The following is a 22683-nucleotide window of genomic DNA, read 5'->3' as shown; positions in this document are numbered from 1 at the left end:
TGTTCTGGCAACGTCATACACTCCTATCCACTTACCTCCAGAAGTATTGGCACCCCATCTACCCACTCACCTCCAGAAAATATTGGCACCCCGTCTATCCACTCACCTCCAGAAAATATTGGCACCCCTTCTATCCACTTGCCTATAGAAGTATTGGCACCCCATCTATCCACTCACCTCCAGAAAATATTGGCACTCCATCTATCCACTCTCCCCCAGAAGTATTGGAACCCAATGTATGCACCCAACTCCAGAAGTATTGGCACCCTATCTATCTGCTCGCCTCCATAAAAGTATTGACACCCCATCTATCCACTCGCCTCCATAAAGTATTGGCACCCCATCTATCCATATTGTCACACTATCTGTTCACTCGTCTACAAAAATCGTGTCAAAAAATGACGTGACGACTGATTGCTTCGTCAAGCCAACATCAAAGTTTGGCGTGATGAACTTTACAAATCTAGTTTATTAATGTATTGTATAGCTTTATCATTTAAAAATGGTATATAAGAGAGCCCTTCTACCATAGATAAAAGGACTCTACCAAACAATGAAAGATCTCTTTAAAGCCCGATGTAAAAGATAATTTTTAGATTTTATCATTTTGCCAAAAAAATTAAATGGTGTCTGATAATTGGGTTTTAGTAATATAAATACCCAAATAATTTTTACACCATTTTTATTTTGAATATTTTCCAATGCTGCGTTGTCACGAACACTTTTTTTTATTATTCGTTTATTTTGTTTACATTTATTGAAGGTAAAACAGCGTCATCATTTAACGCGCGGTTCCGTCTTGTAGTCTTTTCAGAGCCGTTCCAGTGTGTGACGTAACTTCCGCTCGGTAAAGCGCGGGGTGTTGTAGGTCACATACAAGTTGTTTCGAGACTACGTTGCTAGGTTACCGAAATACGCTCGCCAAACCAGATGAAATAAAGACATTGCGATTTTAATCATAGCACACATTTAAGCATTTTAAACGCGAAATTAAATCTCAAGTTATAAATAATAACATATAACTTATTTGTTTGCAAACTGATCCTGCATGTACTGGTGTTTTTCCGCTGCAATGTTTGTTGACCCTGGTCGCCGAACAGGATTCTGGGATATGTAGGACAGAGAGTGACTCAGGTATACTAACTTCAAATATTTACTTAAATGAACACAACTCAGACTCTGCTTTCTTCGATTACATACAATTTCTTTTAGTATATATCAGTCATCATTTTAATAAGTGGTGTTGTTTAGCCTACAAGGGTCGTACATTTACTGTCGTAAATATAAACGTATGGCTCATTGTCAGTCAGAAACACTGTACTGTCCCAGACTTTTACCCAAAGTTACCCACATTGACATACTGCATGAATATTTCCCTAATGATTTTTTTCGGTTTGTTATCCGGATTGTATGTCTGTTTATGTGATCTCTCATCATTGTATACCATTAACTTCAGTTCAAAACCGTTATCAGTCAGTAACAGTTACTAGCCTTTAAATGGCTGATGATTTGTTTGTGAAATATACTTTAATTTAAGTAATAAGTACATATAGGGTTTAACTTTTTTTGCTACACGCATGACGTAAGTCGCAGTCCGTTGATGACGCTGTACGTCTCTTTGTTGGCTCGGCAGCAGCAGCAGCAGCAGCAGCAGCGTCCGATCTGTTGTTATTTTCTCTGCAGCTAAAAAAAAAACACACAAAAAAAACCCCACAGGAATGCTAAGAGACTTGTTTTTTTTTTAACCCACAAGTTATCCTTTTCTTTTCTTTTCTTTTTTTAAACCGCGGTGTATCATCAGGAACACGTATATAAACTGGCTTGTCACAACCCAACGTCGATCTAGTAATGGACTCGGACGAGGGTTACAATTATGAATACGACGATGAAGAAGAGGAGTGCAGCGAGGACAGCGCTGAAGAGGAAGCCGAGGACGACACCTTAGAGCTCGGCGACGTGGAGCTGGTCGATCCCGTGGTAGCCGGCGGAGAGCGAGACGAGTGCGGAGAGAACGGCGGCAGCGGCCTCGGCCCGGGACAAGACGAGGAAGACTACCGCTTTGAAGTTCTCACTGCTGAGCAGATCCTCCAGCATATGGTCGAGTGCATCAGGGAGGTCAACGAGGTCATTCAGGTAAACATTTTTAAAGCCTAACGTGGACGTAGAAAGCTTCGTATGTGTCACAGTGATGTTTTATTCGGGATTAGCCGTATCTCTGGCTGTACACTTGGGTTACAGGTTCATCTCTTGAACCTGCAGCTGCTCTTACGTTAACATTCAGTCACTATCCAGACAACCTAGTAACTGTCTCTGTGATTAAGTAGTATGTAGTAGAGAATTGCTGGTTATTAACTAATACACGTTCTGATAAACAAAATCATGACGAGTGACACAACTCCTTGGACAGCTAGCCTAGCTTAGCTTAGCTTAGCCTAGCTAATTTGTTGTCATATCACTTAAACCAGTAAACACGTATTATGTTGCTTGCCGTAGCTTTTCGGATGTCTGTGATTTGTTAGTTAGCTGTTTTTTACGGTCACACACAAGTCTTCTCTACATCACTAAGCTAATTAGGTAGTTAATGAGATGAGCTGGCTACCTACTTACGTGCTAACACAAACTCTTATTGTCAGTGCGTTACTTTTAAAAGTTTACAACGCGTATAATGTTTGTCAGCACACCGTAATCTAACCATGTGCACTGTTTTCACCAGATGTTGTTTCCACGCGTTATGTGTCACTGTACTTTTTGTCTGGAAAGAAATATCAGTTGTCAGAAGTCTGGCTACATGGTTAGCTTGCTATCCAGGCTGTATTTGGTCGCGACAACAACATGGCGGAACTGGTGCTTTATCATGGCTGTTATGGTTCATAAATGGCTTAAAAATTTCACCCCCAATTCACTTAAGACTTACGGGTTATAATGTTTACTTTTTCGCCTGAGAAGCCTGTATAATGTAGTAATTTAGGCAGTAATTTGAGAGTTAATGTTATGTATATGTGCTAAGCTATACGGGTTTAAAAATCAGTTCTTTTATTAAATTTTATATATATACATATATAATAATATATAATTATATATATATTGTTATTTTGATATAACATTTAATAAAATAACTGATTTTTTAACGTGGCCAAAATAAACCATATAGCTACAAATTTTATTTTAAATTATGTAGGATCCCAAATGTAGAGTTTGTGTGATTTATTTCATATGTTTACTGCCTTGTTAATACTAAAGGTCACACATTTTTTTTTCTTTTGTCTGTAATTTTATTATATTGTGAAAGCTGCTGGTCCTATGGGACATGTTGGACATGTTGTACATATTTTGGAGTCTTTCATTCCCTTAGCTTCATTAGGCAATGTAGCATGTTGTATTTCTTGCATCTTGCTCACTTTTGAAAACACAGAATCACACGTCAGAGACTGTGGAATGAAGAGGTTCATCTGCCTATCTATTTATAGTATTTAGTTCATGTCAGGGTCATTTTATGAAGTGTGATCTGCGAGCTAAATCAACTTGCTGGAAGCTAATATCTCTTGGTCTAAAGGATCAGTGTTTGTGCCTTTGCTGTATTAGGCAATATGGCTTTGATTGACAACAGCTTGCACTTGTTTACATTTGTGTTATCCCATTTACTAAAACAAAAATTGCATTACACAAACCTCTCCTTTATTCTGTTAAACTATTTAATATGCAGGCTGTAATTAGAAGTAAAAGCTTACTTGGACAGAAACCTGAATTAGACCGTAGTCATTTGCCCTCATTTAAACAATGAAAACTACTGATCAAAATGTATTACAGTGTCTCTGATTTTACTAATACACTTTTCAGTTACTGTTTTGCTTAATGGATAGAATAAGCAAAGTGTAATGTGGTCTAATGAAATTCTGAAATTACAGAATCCTGCAACAATCACAAGAATACTGCTTAGTCATTTCAACTGGGACAAGGAAAAGCTTATGGAAAGGTAAAAGCTTTTCATCAGTTCTATATCCCTCAGACTTTTTTAAAATCTTTTTTTCTTAGTTCATATTTAATTTATTTATTGATAAAGTCAAATCTGACACCGTATTTTACAGGTACTTTGATGGTAACCTGGATAAGCTGTTTTCTGAGTGTCATGTCATAAACCCCAGTAAAAAATCCAGGACGCGTCTCATGAATACACGATCGTCGGCTCAGGATATGCCATGTCAAATCTGTTATCTCAACTATCCTAATTCGGTGAGTGTTGTCCAGTGTTACAAACCCATGCGTTTTTATTTTTATTCCCACATTTCTGTGACCATTCTAACTTGGCATCCTGGTATGAAAGCTAATTACACTGGTGCAGTGTTTGCTGCCATTTCCGACAGACTGCATGGGCGAGAAAAGGTCTCAAGCACAGCATTTCTGACCTTGTTAATGTATTGTGGTGTACGAGTACAGATCACAGTAAGTGAGACGTGGGGGTTTTTAGCTCATGAACTATTCCCATATGAGTGTTTTCAATCAGGAATCTTTTCCTATGGTCTGGTTTTAGCCCCTTTTTTATTCTCTGGATTATTCAAATTATGTATAAAGCAGCATGGTGCTGGAACAGAAGAGCGGTTGTGTCTGCAGGGGATCTGCAAGTGTTAACTGTTTGTGTGGGTGTGAATTTATGCATGTTTATGGATCAACTTTGTTACACGAGTTGAAACTAGGGGACACCATTGGACCATGACTGCAGCTTTAGAGTAGTTAGGAGAACGGTAGGTCATCAGGTGGTTATTGTTTCTCACTCCCGCTTTCCTTCTTTTTTTTAAATGTTCTTTTGCTTCACCAAATCTGCATAATGTATGGTCTTTAATCAGACTGCAGATTTCCACACTTGTCTAACTTGTGTGTGCTTTTTGATAGTTTAATGCTTTATCCTTATGCAAAGGAACACAGTAACTCTGGGGCAGACATGGCGATAACATACTGAAAGGATAGATTGTTGTCTGAATAACAGCAGTATTTTAAGCCCTTATTTAATAATTTTCTCTTGGTTGTTATTTAAATTGGCAAGCATGATATCATATGCTATTTCTCAAGTCTCATCTAAAAATTGGAAGGGTTAAGCACATAATTAACCTGTTGTGGTTCATTGTGTTCAAAATACATTTCCAAGAAATAAAAGCTGACCTTTTCCTCAAATAAATATACAACAAAATGAACAAACTGTATCCCATACCCAAAGTTTTAGCTTTGTAGTTGAACGACACACTGTGACATAATGCTTTATGTTGTTGTTTTTGTTCACAAACAATGAAACCCTTTTGTAAATGAGCTAGTGTATTAGGATCCTAAAGATGACACTAAAGACCACTCACTCAGTTCTTCTACAATCGACCTGATTCATAGATATGCTTACCAGTGCCTTGTTTGTAGGGTTATGCTCTGAAATGTATTCACACCACCCGCCCATCACCGACGCCCATTTCGAAGAAAGTTGTGTGTTTATTCCTCTTATACTGCAGACGTTTGCCAATAATCCTGTAAAAAAAACTCCCTTATTAATACACAAAGCTCATCTGTCCTGACAAGTCCCTTGTTGGATGGACTGTAGCTGAGGTTTGCCAACTGGTTTACAGACTTTTGCAAAGTGCTGACACCCAGATTCTCCTTCCAGAAATATTAAATAAACACCTCCTAACAGAAAACCTCACCAAATCAGCGATGAGACATTTTTCTTTGTTAAATAAAAAAGTTATGTTTCCTATTAGCTTTAGATTATCTGGAGACACACAAGTCCATGTGAATGAGCTGCTGCTAATGAAAAATTAGCGTGGCACAAGAGTATTAATGAAATCCTGATATTTTAATTGGTCAGAATTACTTTCCACTGCTGTTGTAGATAATCAGTCACCACCTTCTGACCAATCAGATTGCAACATTCAGCATTGGACAGAAAGCATACGGGCAGATTGCCTTTTTTTCCCCCTAAGTGCATGAATTGAAAACCTGCTCACTAACACTGCAGTATTAATTATGCTAAGACATAATGCTGAGAATACTTGGCAACCCGTTCAATGACTAGGAGATACAGTAAGTTACAGGGAGGGCTATACATAACAACTTAATAGAAACGTATCTCAAGGTCTGCAAGAGAGTAAGCATTAATAGTTTGCTGTCCCCGTCAGGTCGTCGAGGCACCCGGACCAATGACATAGCCAGTAGCCTGAAACCACATACTGACAAGAGTGCTTAGGTTTAAGAAAGTTATGCAATAAAACGATTGTTTATGGCCATTCAATAGGAGACCAAACTGCTGCACATCTGCTCTTCCAGATGATGCTAATTTACAAAAGAGTGTCTTACTAATTGTAAACGATGCAGGGTAATGCTATAAAACCACAGGGTAAAGTTAAAAACTGCTGTGTTTGTGGTAAATGTTTTTGTATTGACTTTTAATTATTTCTTGCAGTATTTCACTGGTTTGGAATGTGGACACAAGTTCTGCATGCAGTGCTGGGGTGACTATTTAACCACCAAAATCATTGAAGAAGGAATGGGCCAGGTACCATCTCTCTTCCTCCTCTCTCTCTCTCTCTCCCCCCACCACCCATTTTTTTTAAAAAATTGTCTTCTGTGAAAATTGTTTATCTGCTTTCCAACCCTGTTCCCAGAATGTCTTCTCTCCAGGACATTGTGCTCTTCCCAGCACTCCCACTTCAAATCCGGAAAGGCTGTTATTTAGCCAATTTGTTGTATCTAGAGTATTTGAAGCAGGGAAACAATACAATTTGCAATTGGGAACCTGTCATCTGAATAATTGTATGAGTTCTTTATGGCAAAGTTATTTTTTCCTCATTTACAAAGATGTGTCAGAGGTGGATTCTGGAAAAAGCACAAGGATGGAAAACTTTCATAGCTTTTTTCCCTTGTTGTAGTATAGGCTATATAAATATCCAGCTGTGTTCTGAGACCAGCCTATTTAAGACGCAGAAAATCCTCCTAAGCCCAGCTCTAGTTATCTCTCTTGTGATCGATTGTACAAATGACCTATGATTTGCCTTAAAAAAAAAAACCCTCTTATGTCTATGTTCTCATTCCAGACCATTTCCTGTCCTGCACATAGTTGTGATATCCTGGTTGATGACAACACAGTGATGTAAGTGGTTGAACTGTTTAACTATTGGAGGTATTAGGCCAGGTGTTTGCCCTGTGCTCTGTCAGGATGTTTCATGACGTCATGCTCTAAAGCCTTTTGAAGGAAACATTTAAGAGGAAATGGATTACTCAGTATTTATATGAATGACGGGGTTATATTGGCATAGCGGATAACAGATTGTCCCTCCTTGGTGTAACGCTCATGGTAATTGAATTAACCTACATTTTCATCTTGCCATCAAGGTATTGGTGTACATGCATAAACTTGAGTATATAAGAGGAGTAGCATCAATGAATAAGGTGTTACATTTATAGCAGCAAAATCCCCCAGTCTTTCATTAAGCTGGTTTTGACCCTCTTTAAATTTTCTACTGTTCAAAATCTACTTGGATGTGAAAAAATAAGGTTTAAAGGGCATAGTGAGATGTCACTTTAAGCTCATTTAAACAGTCCTCCTCTTGGAGGATTGTATGTGTTTGTTTGGATAGGTTCCATACATAAGGAATAAAACACATCAGGTTGTTGTAGGAAAATAATCAGTGACTGGGTGCAATGCATTGTGGAGAAAATTCCTTTTTAATAACAATGCACCATGAAGTGACAAAAAATTTGCCAATGATTGCATTTTTATTTATTAAAGTGACATTTTATATTTTTAAATTGAATTGTAATGTTTAATGCTACAGAATGTTCCAATGTTAATTCTTTAGTTTTTTACATAACTGCTATGAACATTCCCTTGCCAGCCCTACCTCTCTCTCTGTGTCTCTCTGTCTCTGTCTGTCTCTCTCTCTCTCTCTCTCTCTCTCTCTCTCTCTCTCCCTCCCTCCCTCCCTTCACTATCTTGCTATTTTCCCCCTTACCAAGCTTTACCTCTCGCTTTTACAAAGTGCTGACGCTAGTCTTTCTAAAAACACTAAATAAATGTCTTTGTTATTGTGAAATTTTCTTCGAAGATGATTGATACAATCCCTGTGAATTAGCTGTTACTAAAGAAACAATAACGTGTTTGCGTGTCTACCTCTTGCCTTGAATATTATGATTATTATCAATATATTATATTCTAAGCCGAAATGTTGACAGAGCTGCTGACAACAAATCAACATCTAATGGAAAAGATTTGAGACTTTAATAATGCTGTGGTATAAAGTGAAATAATAAGTAAAACTCAAACGCATGTTTACATTGATGTGTCAGTACAGATATTTACAGGTTCTAATAACTAACCCAGTAAACACAGAGGCAGAAATTAATGTGTGAAATGTCCGTCTTGTACAAACCCAGTTTATTGTATCATGCTAGCTAAAATTCTAGTTGTCTGCTCTAACCTGTGTGGACAGTAAACCCTGCTCATGAAACTAAACTTTTACTTTATTGTTGGTAGATCACAAATAACAATCCCTTCTTTTTTAAATAACAAATTTCCAACATCTCCTGCACACAGATTATTTCTCGTCCTGCACATATCCTACAGCTGAAATGACTGCAGATCATCTGTTTTAATACAAATACAGTAATCCAGCTTTTTATACAGTTCTAAATGAGCATCTGTCTTTCTTTCAATCACATTTTGACCTCCACCACAATTATTTAATCATTGTCTTATCTTATTTTTTAACTGTGGCGAGATCTTTACTGCTTGGTTTGTCTTAATCATATTTTAATCACACATTTAAATCAAACTCTTCACTTTTTTTATACTGTAAGCACAAACAGCATTGTAAGCATAAACCTCTCCTTTTATGTCACAAACACGTGCAAAGTCAGTTCCTTCATAATTCTGGCAGCTATTTGGAAGCCTTAATGCTACAAAACTGTACATGGTCATTTTCAGCCCTTAATGATATGACCACCTACACGGTTGTTTTTAGACCTTGATGATGATTAAAACCATTCTTGACTAAACCACACTAATACTAGTCAAGTCATATTCTGATCATGTATTCTGATCATATCAGGATAAATATTCTGTTTGATCGGAATTCATATATATAAAAATATGATTATAAAATCAAGCATTAGACGGTGGTTACCGTTGCTGATTTCTTTCTTTTCTTTTTAAAAAGGGCCAAAATAACATTATTCTGTGTATGTCTTTTTTTTCAGGCGACTGATCACAGATTCGAAAGTGAAGTTGAAGTACCAACATTTAATAACCAATAGTTTTGTAGAGGTAAGTGGGGAGTCCAGTTTTTTCCTGGTTTTATCTGGAGATTTCTTGAGATTTCAGAATAACTCTCGTTTGAATAGTTAAACAAAATAGAAGTTTGCATGAAATTGCATACATGGAAATGACTTCATTCAGGAGATGTTTTGTCTTGTGCAAATTCTTAACCTCTCCTTTTACTTTCCGTGCAGTGCAATCGACTGTTAAAATGGTGTCCAGCTCCTGACTGCCATCATGTTGTTAAAGTACAGTATCCTGATGCCAAACCTGTTCGCTGCAAGTGTGGCCGGCAATTCTGGTAAGAGGCCTCTGAGCGACACATATTAGATTATCCGATAAAACCATGGCAACACTGGAGCAGACTACAATGTCAGGCGTCGCACCCGGCTGACCAGAACTCAAGTTCCCCTTCCCATTAACCCTGTCTCACCCTGTCCACTCATCACAACTTCCTGTTTAAAGTTTCCGCTCTAATCCTTCTAACTGGAACAGCATGCTGGAATAAAGCGATTAACCTTCTGTGGCCTTTCTCCACTCTTTCTCAGATTACTGCTGATTTCACTGATTTATTGAGAGGTCACTGATTTAAAGTGGCTTTTATGTTTAAGATTATCATGAGATTATTATGAGAGATTTCTTTCTGAACCAAGTAATCATTTGTTTACTAAACTGTTCACTCACCACTAAGGAGACAGAGAACGGAGTCATGTCACCCGCAGAAACGCGGGTCAATAATTATTTAGGCTGTTTGTTGGAACAAGCTATATCGATGTATATTGCGTGTAGATGTTTATTGTGGCAAGTTCAGTGTGACAGACAAAACCAATTAGTCCTTAAATTCCTAGTCAGTGAATAATGAAACTGTGTCCATTTAAGTAGATTAAGTAGCAAAATGTAAGAGCAATAACGTCTTTGGCTGAAACGATAAATAATCCATTTAAACTTAGCGCATGTTTTACAGCGGCTCGCAGTGACAAAGACGTTGAAGACCATTCGTTGAAGTCCGAATCAACGACTTCTGTCAACATGAGTGACAACAACATTATGTAACATCTATAGAAAATCATTAAGCATGCCATGTCATACACACAGCTCAATTATTAGTCAATTATTATGTTTGCATTTATTCATTTAGAAGACATTTTTATTTAAAACATCTTACAAATGAAGTACAAACAAAGCGATATTTCAAACTGGGAATTAATTCAATGCTAACGGAGCAAAGTGCATAGACTAGAGGTTTATTTATTTGATTTATTTTGTGTGAGAGAAGTAGGGGTTAGTTAAGTGTTCACGGAAGAGGTGTGCCTGTAGTCGTATTTTTGACGCTGGTGACTGATTCTGCTTTCCGAATTGAGGTTGGGAGATTTAAAATGATGCATTTCACCAGCTCATAAGTTGAAAAGTAATTTTGAGTAAATTATTCTGCAAGTGTTAATGGTATTGGCTGCTCCTGTGTTTCAGTGCTCTCGTAAAAGAGGAGACTTGTTTGCGAATGACGTGACTAGTGTGAAATGATCGAATGAGACGGAATCAATGAACTAGGTGCATGAAGTGTTAGATTAAGAACGAGTCACAAGCAGTATGAATTGAAAAACCTGGCTTCAGTCCTGAAAAGATTCATTTTCATTGTATGGTGCTGAACTTCAGTTGATGTTAAATGTGTTTTGAAGGAGTTTCACTCCACACTCCTGCTCCTTCTAGGTTTGTTCTGCATGGTGGGAACAAGATTTAAAACAATCCCTTCTTTTATTTCTTCCCTTGCTGTTTCTTTTGCTACTTTACTAGGGCTAATTGTTGGTGTTCTTTTGTTAGTTTGTGAGTGGCAAGAAAGTTTTTGTCATAAAAATAGTATGGGAATTACATTAGGAGCTGGCATCATGGTTTGGCAATCACATCGAAGACCAAACTCCACTTACTTACTTACTTACTTAATTACTTTCTATCTATCTACACTAGTAACACTGGGTTCTCTCTATTTGTTAGAAATGAGTACTCAAACATGAGGGGGGCACGGTGGCTTAGTGGTTAGCACGTTCGCCTCCTCCGCCTTGTGTGTGTGGAGTTTGCATGTTCTCCCCGTGCCTCGGGGGTTTCCTCCGGGTACTCCGGTTTCCTCCCCCGGTCCAAAGACATGCATGGTAGGTTGATTGGCATCTCTGGAAAATTGTCCGTAGTGTGTGATTGTGTGAGTGAATGAGAGTGTGTGTGTGTGCCCTGCGATGGGTTGGCACTCCGTCCAGGGTGTATCCTGCCTTGATGCCCGATGACGCCTGGGATAGGCACAGGCTCCCCGTGACCCGAGGTAGTTCGGATAAGCGGTAGAAAATGAATGAATGAGTACTCAAACATCATAGTCTTGAAGAAACGACACAGATCGATGACAATAAAACTAAACTACAAATTTGAGCTTGCTAGTAAATGCTTTAGATTCTGCCCTTTGGCACTGGGTTGGCTCCTACATTTTGAGACGGGTGTTCAGTCTTCAGAAGTAATTGGAATGAGTTTCTCCTGTAATAATGATCAGAACGAGGTCATATTGAAGACGGTGCTCTGTTATGAGTAGTCATGCTAATGTGTTCTCAATTCATTCCCTAATGCAGCTTCAACTGTGGAGAGAACTGGCATGACCCAGTCAAGTGTAAGGTAGGACAACCTCATAACTCTTTCTATTGCTTAGAAATGCATCTAGCTTAGGGTTCAGCACAATGATAAATGATTCATATGGCATTTGTTGTTTTATGCTGTTTGATTTAAAGTGACATTAATTTAAAGTGACTTGTTAATTTAATTTTTAAAATATTCTCACGATATACGAATATTTTTCACCGACATGCTAGCAAGATAATCTAACTGGTGGGGCATCTGATCGAATATGCTGGTGATTTTAAGGGTCTTTTTAAACTGCATATGTTGCAGGACAGTTTTGTAGACATGTTCCTTCTCTTAGAGCAGAACAGCAAAACATCTACCTCACTCAGTGTGTGTGCTAAGAGCATCTCTAGAGACATGCTTTGTTATTGCAGGGGGAGCTGTGGTGAAAACCAAGGAAGCATCTTATCCCTTTGCATCTCTTTGACGTAGATTGCTCGCTTTGTTACTTGAGATCATACTTAACCCTTCCTATGTAGCACTTGTAAATACTTATTCTCTATTGTACAATTTAGTGATTTGTTATCTTTATCATTTTAGCACATTGACTGAGTTTGATTCAATGCATTTGTTCCCCACATACAGTGGTTGAGAAAATGGATTAAAAAGTGTGACGACGACAGTGAAACGTCCAATTGGATTGCAGCAAACACTAAGGTCAGTGGTACGAGATGATTCCTAATTTTTCAGTGTTCTCTTCTCTGCCTCGTGGCTGTATCGGATGTCAAGATGTATGTATGGTGAAGTGGCTATATCTCATGTTGTTCACGCAGGAATGTCCTAAATGCCATGTTACCATAGAGAAGGATGGTGGCTGTAATCACATGGTGTGTCGGAATCAGAACTGCAAAGCGGAGTTCTGCTGGGTCTGCTTAGGCCCGTGGGAACCCCATGGATCAGCCTGGTGAGTTCAGTGTTTCATGGTCTTGCTGTTCTTGAGAATTACATTATCCAGTGTACTCGATCTGTGTAAATAATTTATGACTACGCCTTTTCTGTTCGTACAAATAAACGAGCCTGACCCAGGAATGAATCATATTTTCTGTCATTCCAGGTACAATTGCAATCGCTATAATGAAGACGATGCCAAGGCAGCTAGAGATGCACAAGAGGTAGGTGAAATTGTACCAAGGGATATTTAGAGGTACTGCACATGCTTTGTAAGACAAACTTGCATTTTAGATGTATCATTTTGTTTCTAAGTTGGCTCTAGTAATACAGCTGTACATGTTTGTGCACCTTGTAGCGCTCCAGAGCAGCCTTGCAGAGGTACCTGTTTTACTGCAACCGCTACATGAATCACATGCAGAGCCTGCGCTTTGAGCACAAGCTCTATGCGCAGGTCAAGCAGAAGATGGAGGAGATGCAGCAGCATAACATGTCATGGATTGAGGTGCAGTTCCTGAAGAAGGCTGTGGATGTGCTGTGCCAGTGCCGCTCCACGCTCATGTTCACCTACGTCTTTGCCTTCTACCTCAAGAAGAACAACCAGTCCATTATTTTTGAGGTAAGGTATAGGTCTCATAAGGTTATGGTAAACTTCTTGCATTCTTTAACTTCTTGCATTATTTTAGCTTGTAAGAACATGACCTCAGCTTTGTGTTAGTGATCGAAACCAATATAGCTGATCTGAAGAAGTGTGTATGAGTGTTTGCTCTGTGCTTTTTCGTTGTTAGAACAACCAGGCAGATTTAGAAAACGCCACAGAGGTTTTGTCTGGATACCTAGAGCGAGACATTTCCCAAGATTCACTGCAGGATATCAAGCAGAAAGTACAAGACAAATACAGGTAAGTGTAATTATTCCACTGATATTTTGTAATCCAAACCATATTGAAAGGGTTTTGTTGAAAATTTAAGCCCCGTAATCTTAGGCCTTGGACAATTGGCATCTTATGACATCCCTGAGGAATTTATAAAAGCCCATCATTTGCATTGTTGCATCATTATTATATAATTAATGTACATAATTATTTTTGATATGTCACATGTCCAAGCTGGAACTGTACTCATGGGGAAAGAATAGCTTCTGGTTGCTTGTTAGTAACTTGTTAGAAGGCTTTACTGTGTTACTTGAAGTAGCTTTATTCAATGGAATCATCATTTCTTTGGTTTTGATTTTGAGTGTACAAATGGGCCAGAGCTGAAATGTAGAGAAGCTTTTTGTGGTTTCTCTGAAAATATTTTGGAAAGTGTCCAATTACAGCAAAAGCAAGTGATTTGCACTCTATTTAAATATCGTTTTCTGCTCTTTTCAAACCAGCACACAGTAAATTCTGTCAAATAGCAGGTTGAAATTCAACATCAAATTAGAATCTTTTCAGTGCAAACCAGTGGCTTGTGATCCAACCACTCTGTCCACTATTGCAAGTTTCTACTTTCATTATAACATTGCTATTAAAAAAGAAACAAAACAGATGATGCTTGATGAACTAATCTTGTGCAGTGCGTTACTAACACGTGGCTAAAATATCCTATCTTTTATACTTAAAAAAATAAATAAATAAAAAATTCACTAAAATCCCTTGGACTACTATAAATATAATAGTGTTTGCATAACGTTAGAGTTCCATACGGCTAATTTTAGCGTTGGTCCCTGATATTGTCTAGTGAATAGGCATTGTTTTTATTTTATCATGTGAGACGCTCATGTGAGTGAGAATGGGAGGTTACAGGGTATGATGTCCATTGGGCATTGGTGGTTGTTAAAGACGGCTAATTTAGCTTTGGTCCCTGATATTGTCTAGTGAATAGGCAACATTTGAATTAGTATAATATTCTTTTTCTTTTTACTGTCCACTTACTGTTTACTTACATTATATACTAATTTGGGTTGTATGACATACATATGTATCTAGCTGTATGGAACTCTAGCGTTAGTGCAAACACTAGTCCAAGGGACTTTAGGGAATTGTTTATTTATTTTTTAAGTATAAAAGAGAGGATATTTTAGCCAGGTGTTAGTTCAATTCAATTCAAGTTTATTTGTATAGCGCTTTTTACAATGGACATTGTCACAAAGCAGCTTTACAGAACATAAACATAGAACAAAAGATAAACATAAGGAGTAATATAGAGAATTAATATAATAAAAATTCAAGATATATATATAGTTCACAGTGTGTATGTATGCATGTATGAATGTATGTATGTGTGTATATGTATTTGTCCCCAATGAGCAAGTCTGAGGTGACTCAGGCAGCAGTGGCAAGGAAAAACTCCCTTAGATTGGTAAAGGAAGAAACCTTGAGAGGAACCAGACTCAAGGGGAACCCATCCTCATATGGGTGACACTAGATGGTGTGGTTACAAATATAGTAAAAATAAACAAAAATAGTGTCACAGAGTCCAACTGGAGCCGGTAGATCTGTAGATGTCTCAGGATTCTCACAGAGTCAGCCTTGTCTCAGTGGAGGTCCAAAAATTTCATCGCACGGAAGACGATCATAGCATGGGTGTCTCAGCATGGGTAGAAAAAGAGAAGAGAAGAGCAGTGCAGAGGGATTAACTATCTGCTGTTCATAAGAATGTGCAAGTCTAGTGTGATAGTGCACAATATGATGGGATGTATTATGTGTACGCCTGACTAAAGAGATGAGTTTTTAATCTACATTTAAACTGTGAAAGTGTGTCTGAGCCCCGAACACTATCAGGAAGACTATTCCAGAGTTTGGGAGCTAAATAAGAGAACGCTCTTCCGGATTTAGTAGACTTAGATATTCTGGGGACTACCAGAAGTCCTGAGTTTTGTGATCTCAGAGAGCGTGAAGGATTGTAATGTGTTAGAAGACTAGTTAGATACATGGGAGCTAAACCATTAAGAGCCTTGTACGTAAGTAGCAGCAGTTTGTAATCGATTCTAAACTTAACAGGTAGCCAGTGTAGAGATGATAAAATTGGGGTTATATGGTCATACTTTCTTGTCCTAGTGAGAACTCTGGCAGCTGCATTTTGGACTAACTGTAGCCTATTTATTAAAGATGCAGGACAACCACCTAGTAATGCATTACAATAGTCCAGTCTAGAGGTCATGAAAGCATGAACTAGCTTCTCAGCATCAGATACAGACAGGATGTTTCTCAGCTTGGAAATATTTCTAAGGTGTAGTAGATGCACTTAGTAATGCACTGCACAAGATTAGTTCATCATCAAGCATCATCATGAAAGCAGAATCTGTTTCACTTTGGTGTTCTGTGGCAGTCGTGTGTCTGTATATCTTGCCAAGAAGAAACATCATCAGCCATTTTTAAACAATGTGAAATTTATCATTCTACATTAAAGGATCTTCCCAGGAGGGGGTGTCTCAGCTAATTCAGCCCAAGGTCAGACCGAACAATGCAAAGGATAAATGCAAAGGAAAAGCTCAAGTGCTACCTTGTTTGATCTACAGGCATCTGTAAGCACTTTACATGCTTATGTTCATGGCAGCACAATGAGAAAAAGAATGAAGAAGTGTGGCTAGGAAAAAGGAATATGAGCACTGCTTAGGTTTGCAAAATTGGATTGAACAAACCACAAGTCTGGAATGATATCCTTTAAACTGAGCCCGATGTGAAGATGTTTGATCATCATGCACAGTGCCACTTTTCGCAATAACCAAACAAAGCATATCAACACAAATATCACATACTCACTATCAAGCCCCCATCACTTTCAGGGTGGAGGGGTGGTGATTTGGGAACTACTTTATGCCAGCAAATTCTTGAGACAGATGTGAGGCCATCTGTCCAGCAGCTCAACCTGGGCCAAAACTGGGTCACGCAACAGGACACGGATCCCAAGCACACCCGTAAATTAAATATGTATGTCTCAGAAAGAAAGAAAAACCAGACCCCAAACTCATTGAGATTCTCTGGCAGGATCACCTGGTGGCAAGTCTGTTGTGGGTTTTTTTTTCTTGTCACCTGAGGGTGTTTTTTTTGTAGAAGTTGTTGAGGACCACAGAATTATTAGTTAGGCCCTGATAAATAAAAGCCTAAAATTGAAGCAGGGTGTACTTTGTTTTTCATCACTGTGTAGTAGATAGTGTTGCTGAAATGGTTAAAAATGGCTCTAAAGGGAAAAAATTAGGCAAAGATTTTGACCTGAAACATTTAACAGCCCTCTTTTTCAGTTTTGTCTCTCCAGGCTTACTTTCCTTCAACCTGAAATGCTTAAAATACCTTTTTTATTATAGACTCTGGATGATTCAGTCATTTATCACTTTATCTTGTTCCTAAATTGATAAATTGCGAACAGGAAAAATAGTAAAAAAAATCAGTATTTCAAGTCAAGTCATGAAGCTTTTATTGTCATTTCAACCATATATAGCGGTTGTAGTACACAGTGAAATGAGACAGCATTTCTCCAGGATCATGGTGCTACATAAAACAAAGACAGAGCTAAGGACTTAGTAAGTTAGTCCTAGCCACATAAAGTGCATCTGTGCAACCTGGAGCAAACAGTGCAGGACATGACAGACAAGACAGTGCAGGACAAAAGACAAAAAAGACAGACAAGACAGTGCAGGACAAAAGACAATGCAAACAAAAAATACAAGACAATACAGAAAAACAGCGCTGACCAATACTATGTTCAAACAATATTACGTGTGCGGAAATACTGAAATGAACACATTAGTGTTATAGCAGCAGCCTAATTACAAATACCTGAATATAATAATAATAATAATAATAATAATAATAATAATAATACCCCATGTTTTATCCTGTAGCTCCAATTATTCTTTTAAAATGAAAAAAAAAATTCTGCTGTTCATCTTCATTTGTGCTTATTTTCTAGAGTGAACTATGATTTACTTCAAGTATTCTACAGAGCACTAGAAATCCTGATCTGGAAAGACTGTAAAATCTGTAAACCAGGTCAACTGGGACATGTTTTGCCCGACTGGCTCACGGCTGTGTTAGATGCATTTATCCCACTGAGAGAACCTTGAGAATTATTCAGAATAGGATTTGACACTTCTGGTGTGTTTGATAGCTGTTCTGTTAACGGGCTGTTATTGTGCACAGCTTCTGAGTCAAATACCGCACACCTTTGCAAAGGTTTGCTCTAACAAAGCTGATATATAAGTATACTTGTTTTATATATTATTTTAAAAATAAAAGTTGAATCGGGAACAAGATGAGTGAGTGCAAACTTTTCTATTGCCTTTCACCTATAAGAGGTAAGCACTCAGGGAGGAAAATAAGAATTCCTCATTTCAGTAACCGTTGCTGTTTGTGCAAAAGATAACAATACAAGCATAGAAAAGGAAGTCATGTTTTGATATTAAGCCATCTCAAAGAGATTACAGATCAATCACAAAGTGTGTAAAACATTCTGTTCATTTTATTTACGCTTGCTTTGAAATCAGAAGGCATAATGAGTCTGGATTTTGTCTGGCCAGTGGGGTGGCATTTTTGAGTTTGTGTAAGTGTAAAAGATGAGAAGACATCATGAGCGGTTTTATCTACAGTAAGTGTATGGTTTTACATGATAAGCGGGATGTGACATCTAAATGCAGCTGTTAAGCATGAATAGACTTTGAGCAGCCGGCGAACAGTAACAGCGAAAGTTTGGCGAGCCTTGTCAGAAAAATATTTAAACTGCAGCATCAACTGTAGCTCCGCTGAAGTTGAGGTTGCGGTCAAGGGCAGCTTTACTGCTCTCAGTAGTGCTGGTTCCTTGAGAAACTATGTTACTGGGAGTAAATCGAGTAAATGCTTGGAGTAAATCAAGCTCAACACGGGTCAAAGCTAGGACATGTAACGCTAGAATGCACTCATTAGCTATAAAGTTCTACTAATTAAAAGGGAAAAGAAGAGTGGCTCCAAAAACTTACTGGTGATGTCTTCTCAAACATGAATAAGAATGAGTAATATGAATATGTAAGAGTGACTGATAAGAAATTAACACTTTTAAATATGTTTGGCATTAAAAATTGATCATAAGGGAAATAAAAAAATGTATAAAGTAGATTGTAAATTGTGTTTGGAAAAAGGCCCAAAAAAAAAAACAGGTGGGGCATCTCAACTTGAGGAGGTTTAGCTGAACTCCTCAAGTAAAGATAAGGAAAAAAGGACAGGGGATAAGGATATAAGGACAGGGGATGGAAACTGTGAGGCAGAGGATGTTGGGATGTTTATTTGAACAACTCATTACTTGTAATCAGCGCTGATTGCAGTAAACCTTATCTCTATTTATCCAGACTACATTATCATTTTTTCTTTACTTTAACCAGACGAGCTCATTCAAGCAGGTTAAATGTGGTGTTTGAGTCAGAAGGATTTAATTAGAAGATCTTATTTATCACAATGGTTGCTATTTTAAGTACGTAAAGCTGAAAGTGAGTAGTTGTCTAATTTCAGGTTGTGTTCGTCGTTGTTTGAGTCTGTCTGTCGTCCCTGGCAGCGAAACTCCATCACTCGCAACAAAATGATTGATATGTAATGATCTGCCATCACTTTGCGTGTGATCTCCTGTGTAACATTAACTTTTGTATGCAGATACTGTGAGAGCCGACGAAGAGTTCTGCTGCAGCATGTGCACGAAGGCTATGAAAAAGACCTGTGGGAGTACATCGAGGATTGAGGCAGTGTCCTCCTACTCCTAGACTCTTGGAGAGTGCCTCCACCACCCAGAGAGCACTGATGCAACTGAACCGGGGCAGCACAAGCCTCAAGCCGCTGCCCTATTCTCTCCCACCCCACCTCCATCCCACCCACCTCTTTTACTAACCCCCACACACCCCACACCCCCTCGGAGGCTTTTCGGTTTTCATACTGAAAGTAAACTATATTTAAATGAAAGGAATATTCAGAAATAAAATAATGAATAATGTGTACAGCAGTATTGTTAATGGTAAACAAGCTTGAAAACTGAAATTCAAGAAAAGCGAGTGGATTGTTTTAAAAAAAAAAAAAAGAAAAAAGAAAAAGAAAAAAAATCTTGTCCAGGCTGGTGTTGTAACACTTCTTCCCCATCATCTATTACTTTTTTATGGATATTTTCAGCTCTTTTCTTATTTTCTTTTGGCCTATGTTTGTGTGCGGGCAGTGGACTTTTTTCATAATGGCTTTAATTGTCCTGATCATGTCCTCTTGCATGGACAGGTCCATGTCTGGGTTGCTGAGTGTTTGCTGAAAACAAAACAGAACAAAAAAAAAAATCAAATTGGTATTTTTCAATTTGTACATAATGCATATGCATGGGAGTAAAAGAGCAGGAGTGGCACGTGTTTGAATACTTTTTAAATTTAAGGAAATATTTATTCTTTTCAAATATCAAGGAGAAAAAAGATGTATATTTGCTGTGTAGATTAAGTATCTCTCTCTCTCGCCCTTGTTTGTCCCTCTTCCGAAGAGTTCCGGACGTTGGATGCTTAACCCTAAACAGGAGTCCAAATCTCTACATGTTTTTCACTCCGTCAAACCGGAGCATGTTTGGAGGAGACTGAAGACTGAACTCTGCCAAAAAAGAAAAACGGGGGAAAAAAGCAGTATGCCAAGGAGTTTAGTTTGCTGCAGGACTAAACTAGCAAAAAAAAAAGCAGCAAAGAGAGCTCACTGTCCTGAAGATCATGAGACATAGAACGCAGTCGTTTTCACCACAATTCTTGAGAGTTGGAGAGTTTTAAGACACAATAGCTGTAGGAATACATGCCAGCCACAAAGAATAAATGAATATCGCACTCGACCGGGCTCTTCCTGGTTTGTGTAGTTTTCCCAAGTAAAATGATTCTGAACTGTGATCTCATTATAAAGTGACAACTTTTGAGAGCCAAACTGAGTGACATTCACTCAAGGTGACATGCACACAAACACACTATATATAATGTTTGTGTGAATGTAACTTTTTATATGCTCTGCACCTTTCTCTCTCTCGCTCTCTTAAAGATTCCTGTTCTTCCCAAAAAATATTTTCTTTGGTGCACTTGTGGGGCAGGTTGGAAGGCATTGATGTGTATGAATGGAGCTGTTCAGTTAATAACGTTAGTGAAAGCAAGCTGTCTGCATTGAGCCAATGTCAAGCACATGTGTATACTGAAGTGCGCAGGTCTGGTAGCCTATCATCTCTTCTTTTGCTGTGAAATCTCATGTGTTTTTAACCATGTTTAGCTCAGGGGTCATGTGTTTTAAAGATTCTCATTGTACAAGTGCTGATCCCCCCCAAAAACAAACAAAAAAAAATTTTTTTAACAACTTGTGCAGGTTTATTATTTTTTTATTAGTACTTGACCCTGAGACGCCTTTAAACACATGAGGACGTGTGTCACTTGGAATGAGTTTTATCAAGAGCTTTAGTAGTTTGGTAGCGGAGCATTCTGTTAGCAGATATGGTTGCACCAACATGTCATGGATGGAGTTTGGGTTAAAACGTGTTAGGTTTGATAATGATAATGACATGCAACAATGTTGATTTCTTTGAGTATGGTGTGTGTGTGTGTGTGTGTAGCTGGTGGTCAGGCGGCGTGAGGCAGGGCATCTGAGTACACGGCCCCAGTGCAGGTGAGCTCATGTTCAGTGATCAGCTGGAAATGGTCTGGACAGAAGGGGAACACATTTACAAAATGTTATTAAAACTGTCTTAATCAGGCATCCTCTTAAGTGAGAGAGTGTGTGTTTCTGTGTCTCATTCGAGCTCTCCTTCAGTGAGGTGTTTCATGTGCAGCTGAAATACACAGATGGCTGAGAACCGTGAGGGGTCTTCCACATAAACGTTAATTACTAAAATGTTTTTATGACTACAGAGTGGATTTAACAAAGCTTTTCTCACTTCCTGTGGTTCCCTTCACACTTGGAAATGTCCAGTGATATCAAGGATGCTTCTTTCCAGCAGATCACAACAGACATTACTGCGTCTGTCAGACCTGTTGCTTCTCAAAGATCTCAGCCTATTCAGTCTCGTCTCGTCGTCTGCCAAGATCTCAGTGTAATATTCACAGTAACAAATTTAGCAGCTACTTTCATCTGGTTCAGACATCAAAAAAAGGAGAAAGTTTTAATACTTTTCTACATATCTTTATGCTATTCAAATGTTTGGTTTCTTATATACATAGTGTAAAATGTGAAAGAAATTAGTTGTCTGTTTTGGAGAAAATGAATATTAAAGTGCAAAATGTTGCAATTTTTTATTTTTGGTCAATTCTTTTTGCTCGCTTTTAGACTTTGCAAAGCTGATGTGTATTAAAATGTAAAACAGTGCAATGGGTTTTCCTGACACATGCAATCATATGAAAAGGTGACTGATTGCCTGCACTTCTGATTTAAATTTAACCATAAGAGGGAGCTGTGACAAAATTAGGGTAACAGGATTTTTACATGGAGGTAGAAACCTAAAGGAAGAAATATTGAATTAATTCAAGGTGGTAATAGATCTAGAGATTTAAAAATTAAAATGTAAACAAAAGGCAAATAAAATGATTTTCCTCTTTGTAAACTGTATGGCAAAGTAAACCTAAAGTGAAGTTTTAATAGAATAGAAGGAAAAAAGTCAACATTATTAAAATGCATACAATTCTACTATACTTTAATCTCCTGTTCCATCAAATATTAAAATTTGGATGTTTTTAACAAAAGGCTTCATAGAACATTTTATAAATTTAAAGGCACTTTAGATTGTTACAACTGATTTAAACACCATAAAACAGACAGAAAATAGTAAATAAATCCTTTGGTGCACTTAAGTTGTTTGGGTTTGGTATCAAACATCTCTAACCAAACCTGGTACAGCAGCTGTTTAAGCAGACTTTACTCTTTATAA

The 22683-nt window shown here is 38.0% G+C and overlaps 1 protein-coding gene across 1 annotated transcript; it reads left to right on the top strand.

Moving 5' to 3' along the window:
* The first annotated feature begins 1013 nt into the window (after positions 1-1013).
* arih1 (ariadne ubiquitin-conjugating enzyme E2 binding protein homolog 1 (Drosophila)) lies at positions 1014-21511 on the top strand. The gene is made up of 15 exons (XM_060877963.1): positions 1014-1134; positions 1802-2133; positions 3906-3973; positions 4086-4230; positions 6437-6529; positions 7068-7123; positions 9229-9295; positions 9481-9587; positions 11893-11935; positions 12527-12598; positions 12715-12845; positions 12996-13053; positions 13188-13448; positions 13618-13730; positions 19428-21511. Exons 2-15 carry the CDS (start codon positions 1849-1851, stop codon positions 19510-19512), a joined length of 1584 nt encoding a protein of 527 aa, XP_060733946.1. The 5' UTR covers positions 1014-1134; positions 1802-1848; the 3' UTR covers positions 19513-21511.
* The last annotated feature ends 1172 nt before the right edge of the window (positions 21512-22683 follow it).

This window comes from Tachysurus vachellii, chromosome 9, assembly GCF_030014155.1.
Source record: "Tachysurus vachellii isolate PV-2020 chromosome 9, HZAU_Pvac_v1, whole genome shotgun sequence".
Taxonomy (NCBI): Eukaryota; Metazoa; Chordata; class Actinopteri; order Siluriformes; family Bagridae; genus Tachysurus; species Tachysurus vachellii.
Note: the sequence above shows the minus strand (reverse complement) of the source record. Positions and strands in the feature narration are given on the sequence as shown.

Bases quoted from the DNA above. Each gene is read 5' to 3' on its own strand.
- arih1 (XM_060877963.1), top strand. From the start codon at position 1,849: ATGGACTCGGACGAGGGTTACAATTATGAATACGACGATGAAGAAGAG. The intron at 11,936-12,526 runs GTAGGACAACCT...CCCCACATACAG, and splicing joins ATGACCCAGTCAAGTGTAAG to TGGTTGAGAAAATGGATTAA. The intron at 12,846-12,995 runs GTGAGTTCAGTG...CTGTCATTCCAG, and splicing joins GAACCCCATGGATCAGCCTG to GTACAATTGCAATCGCTATA.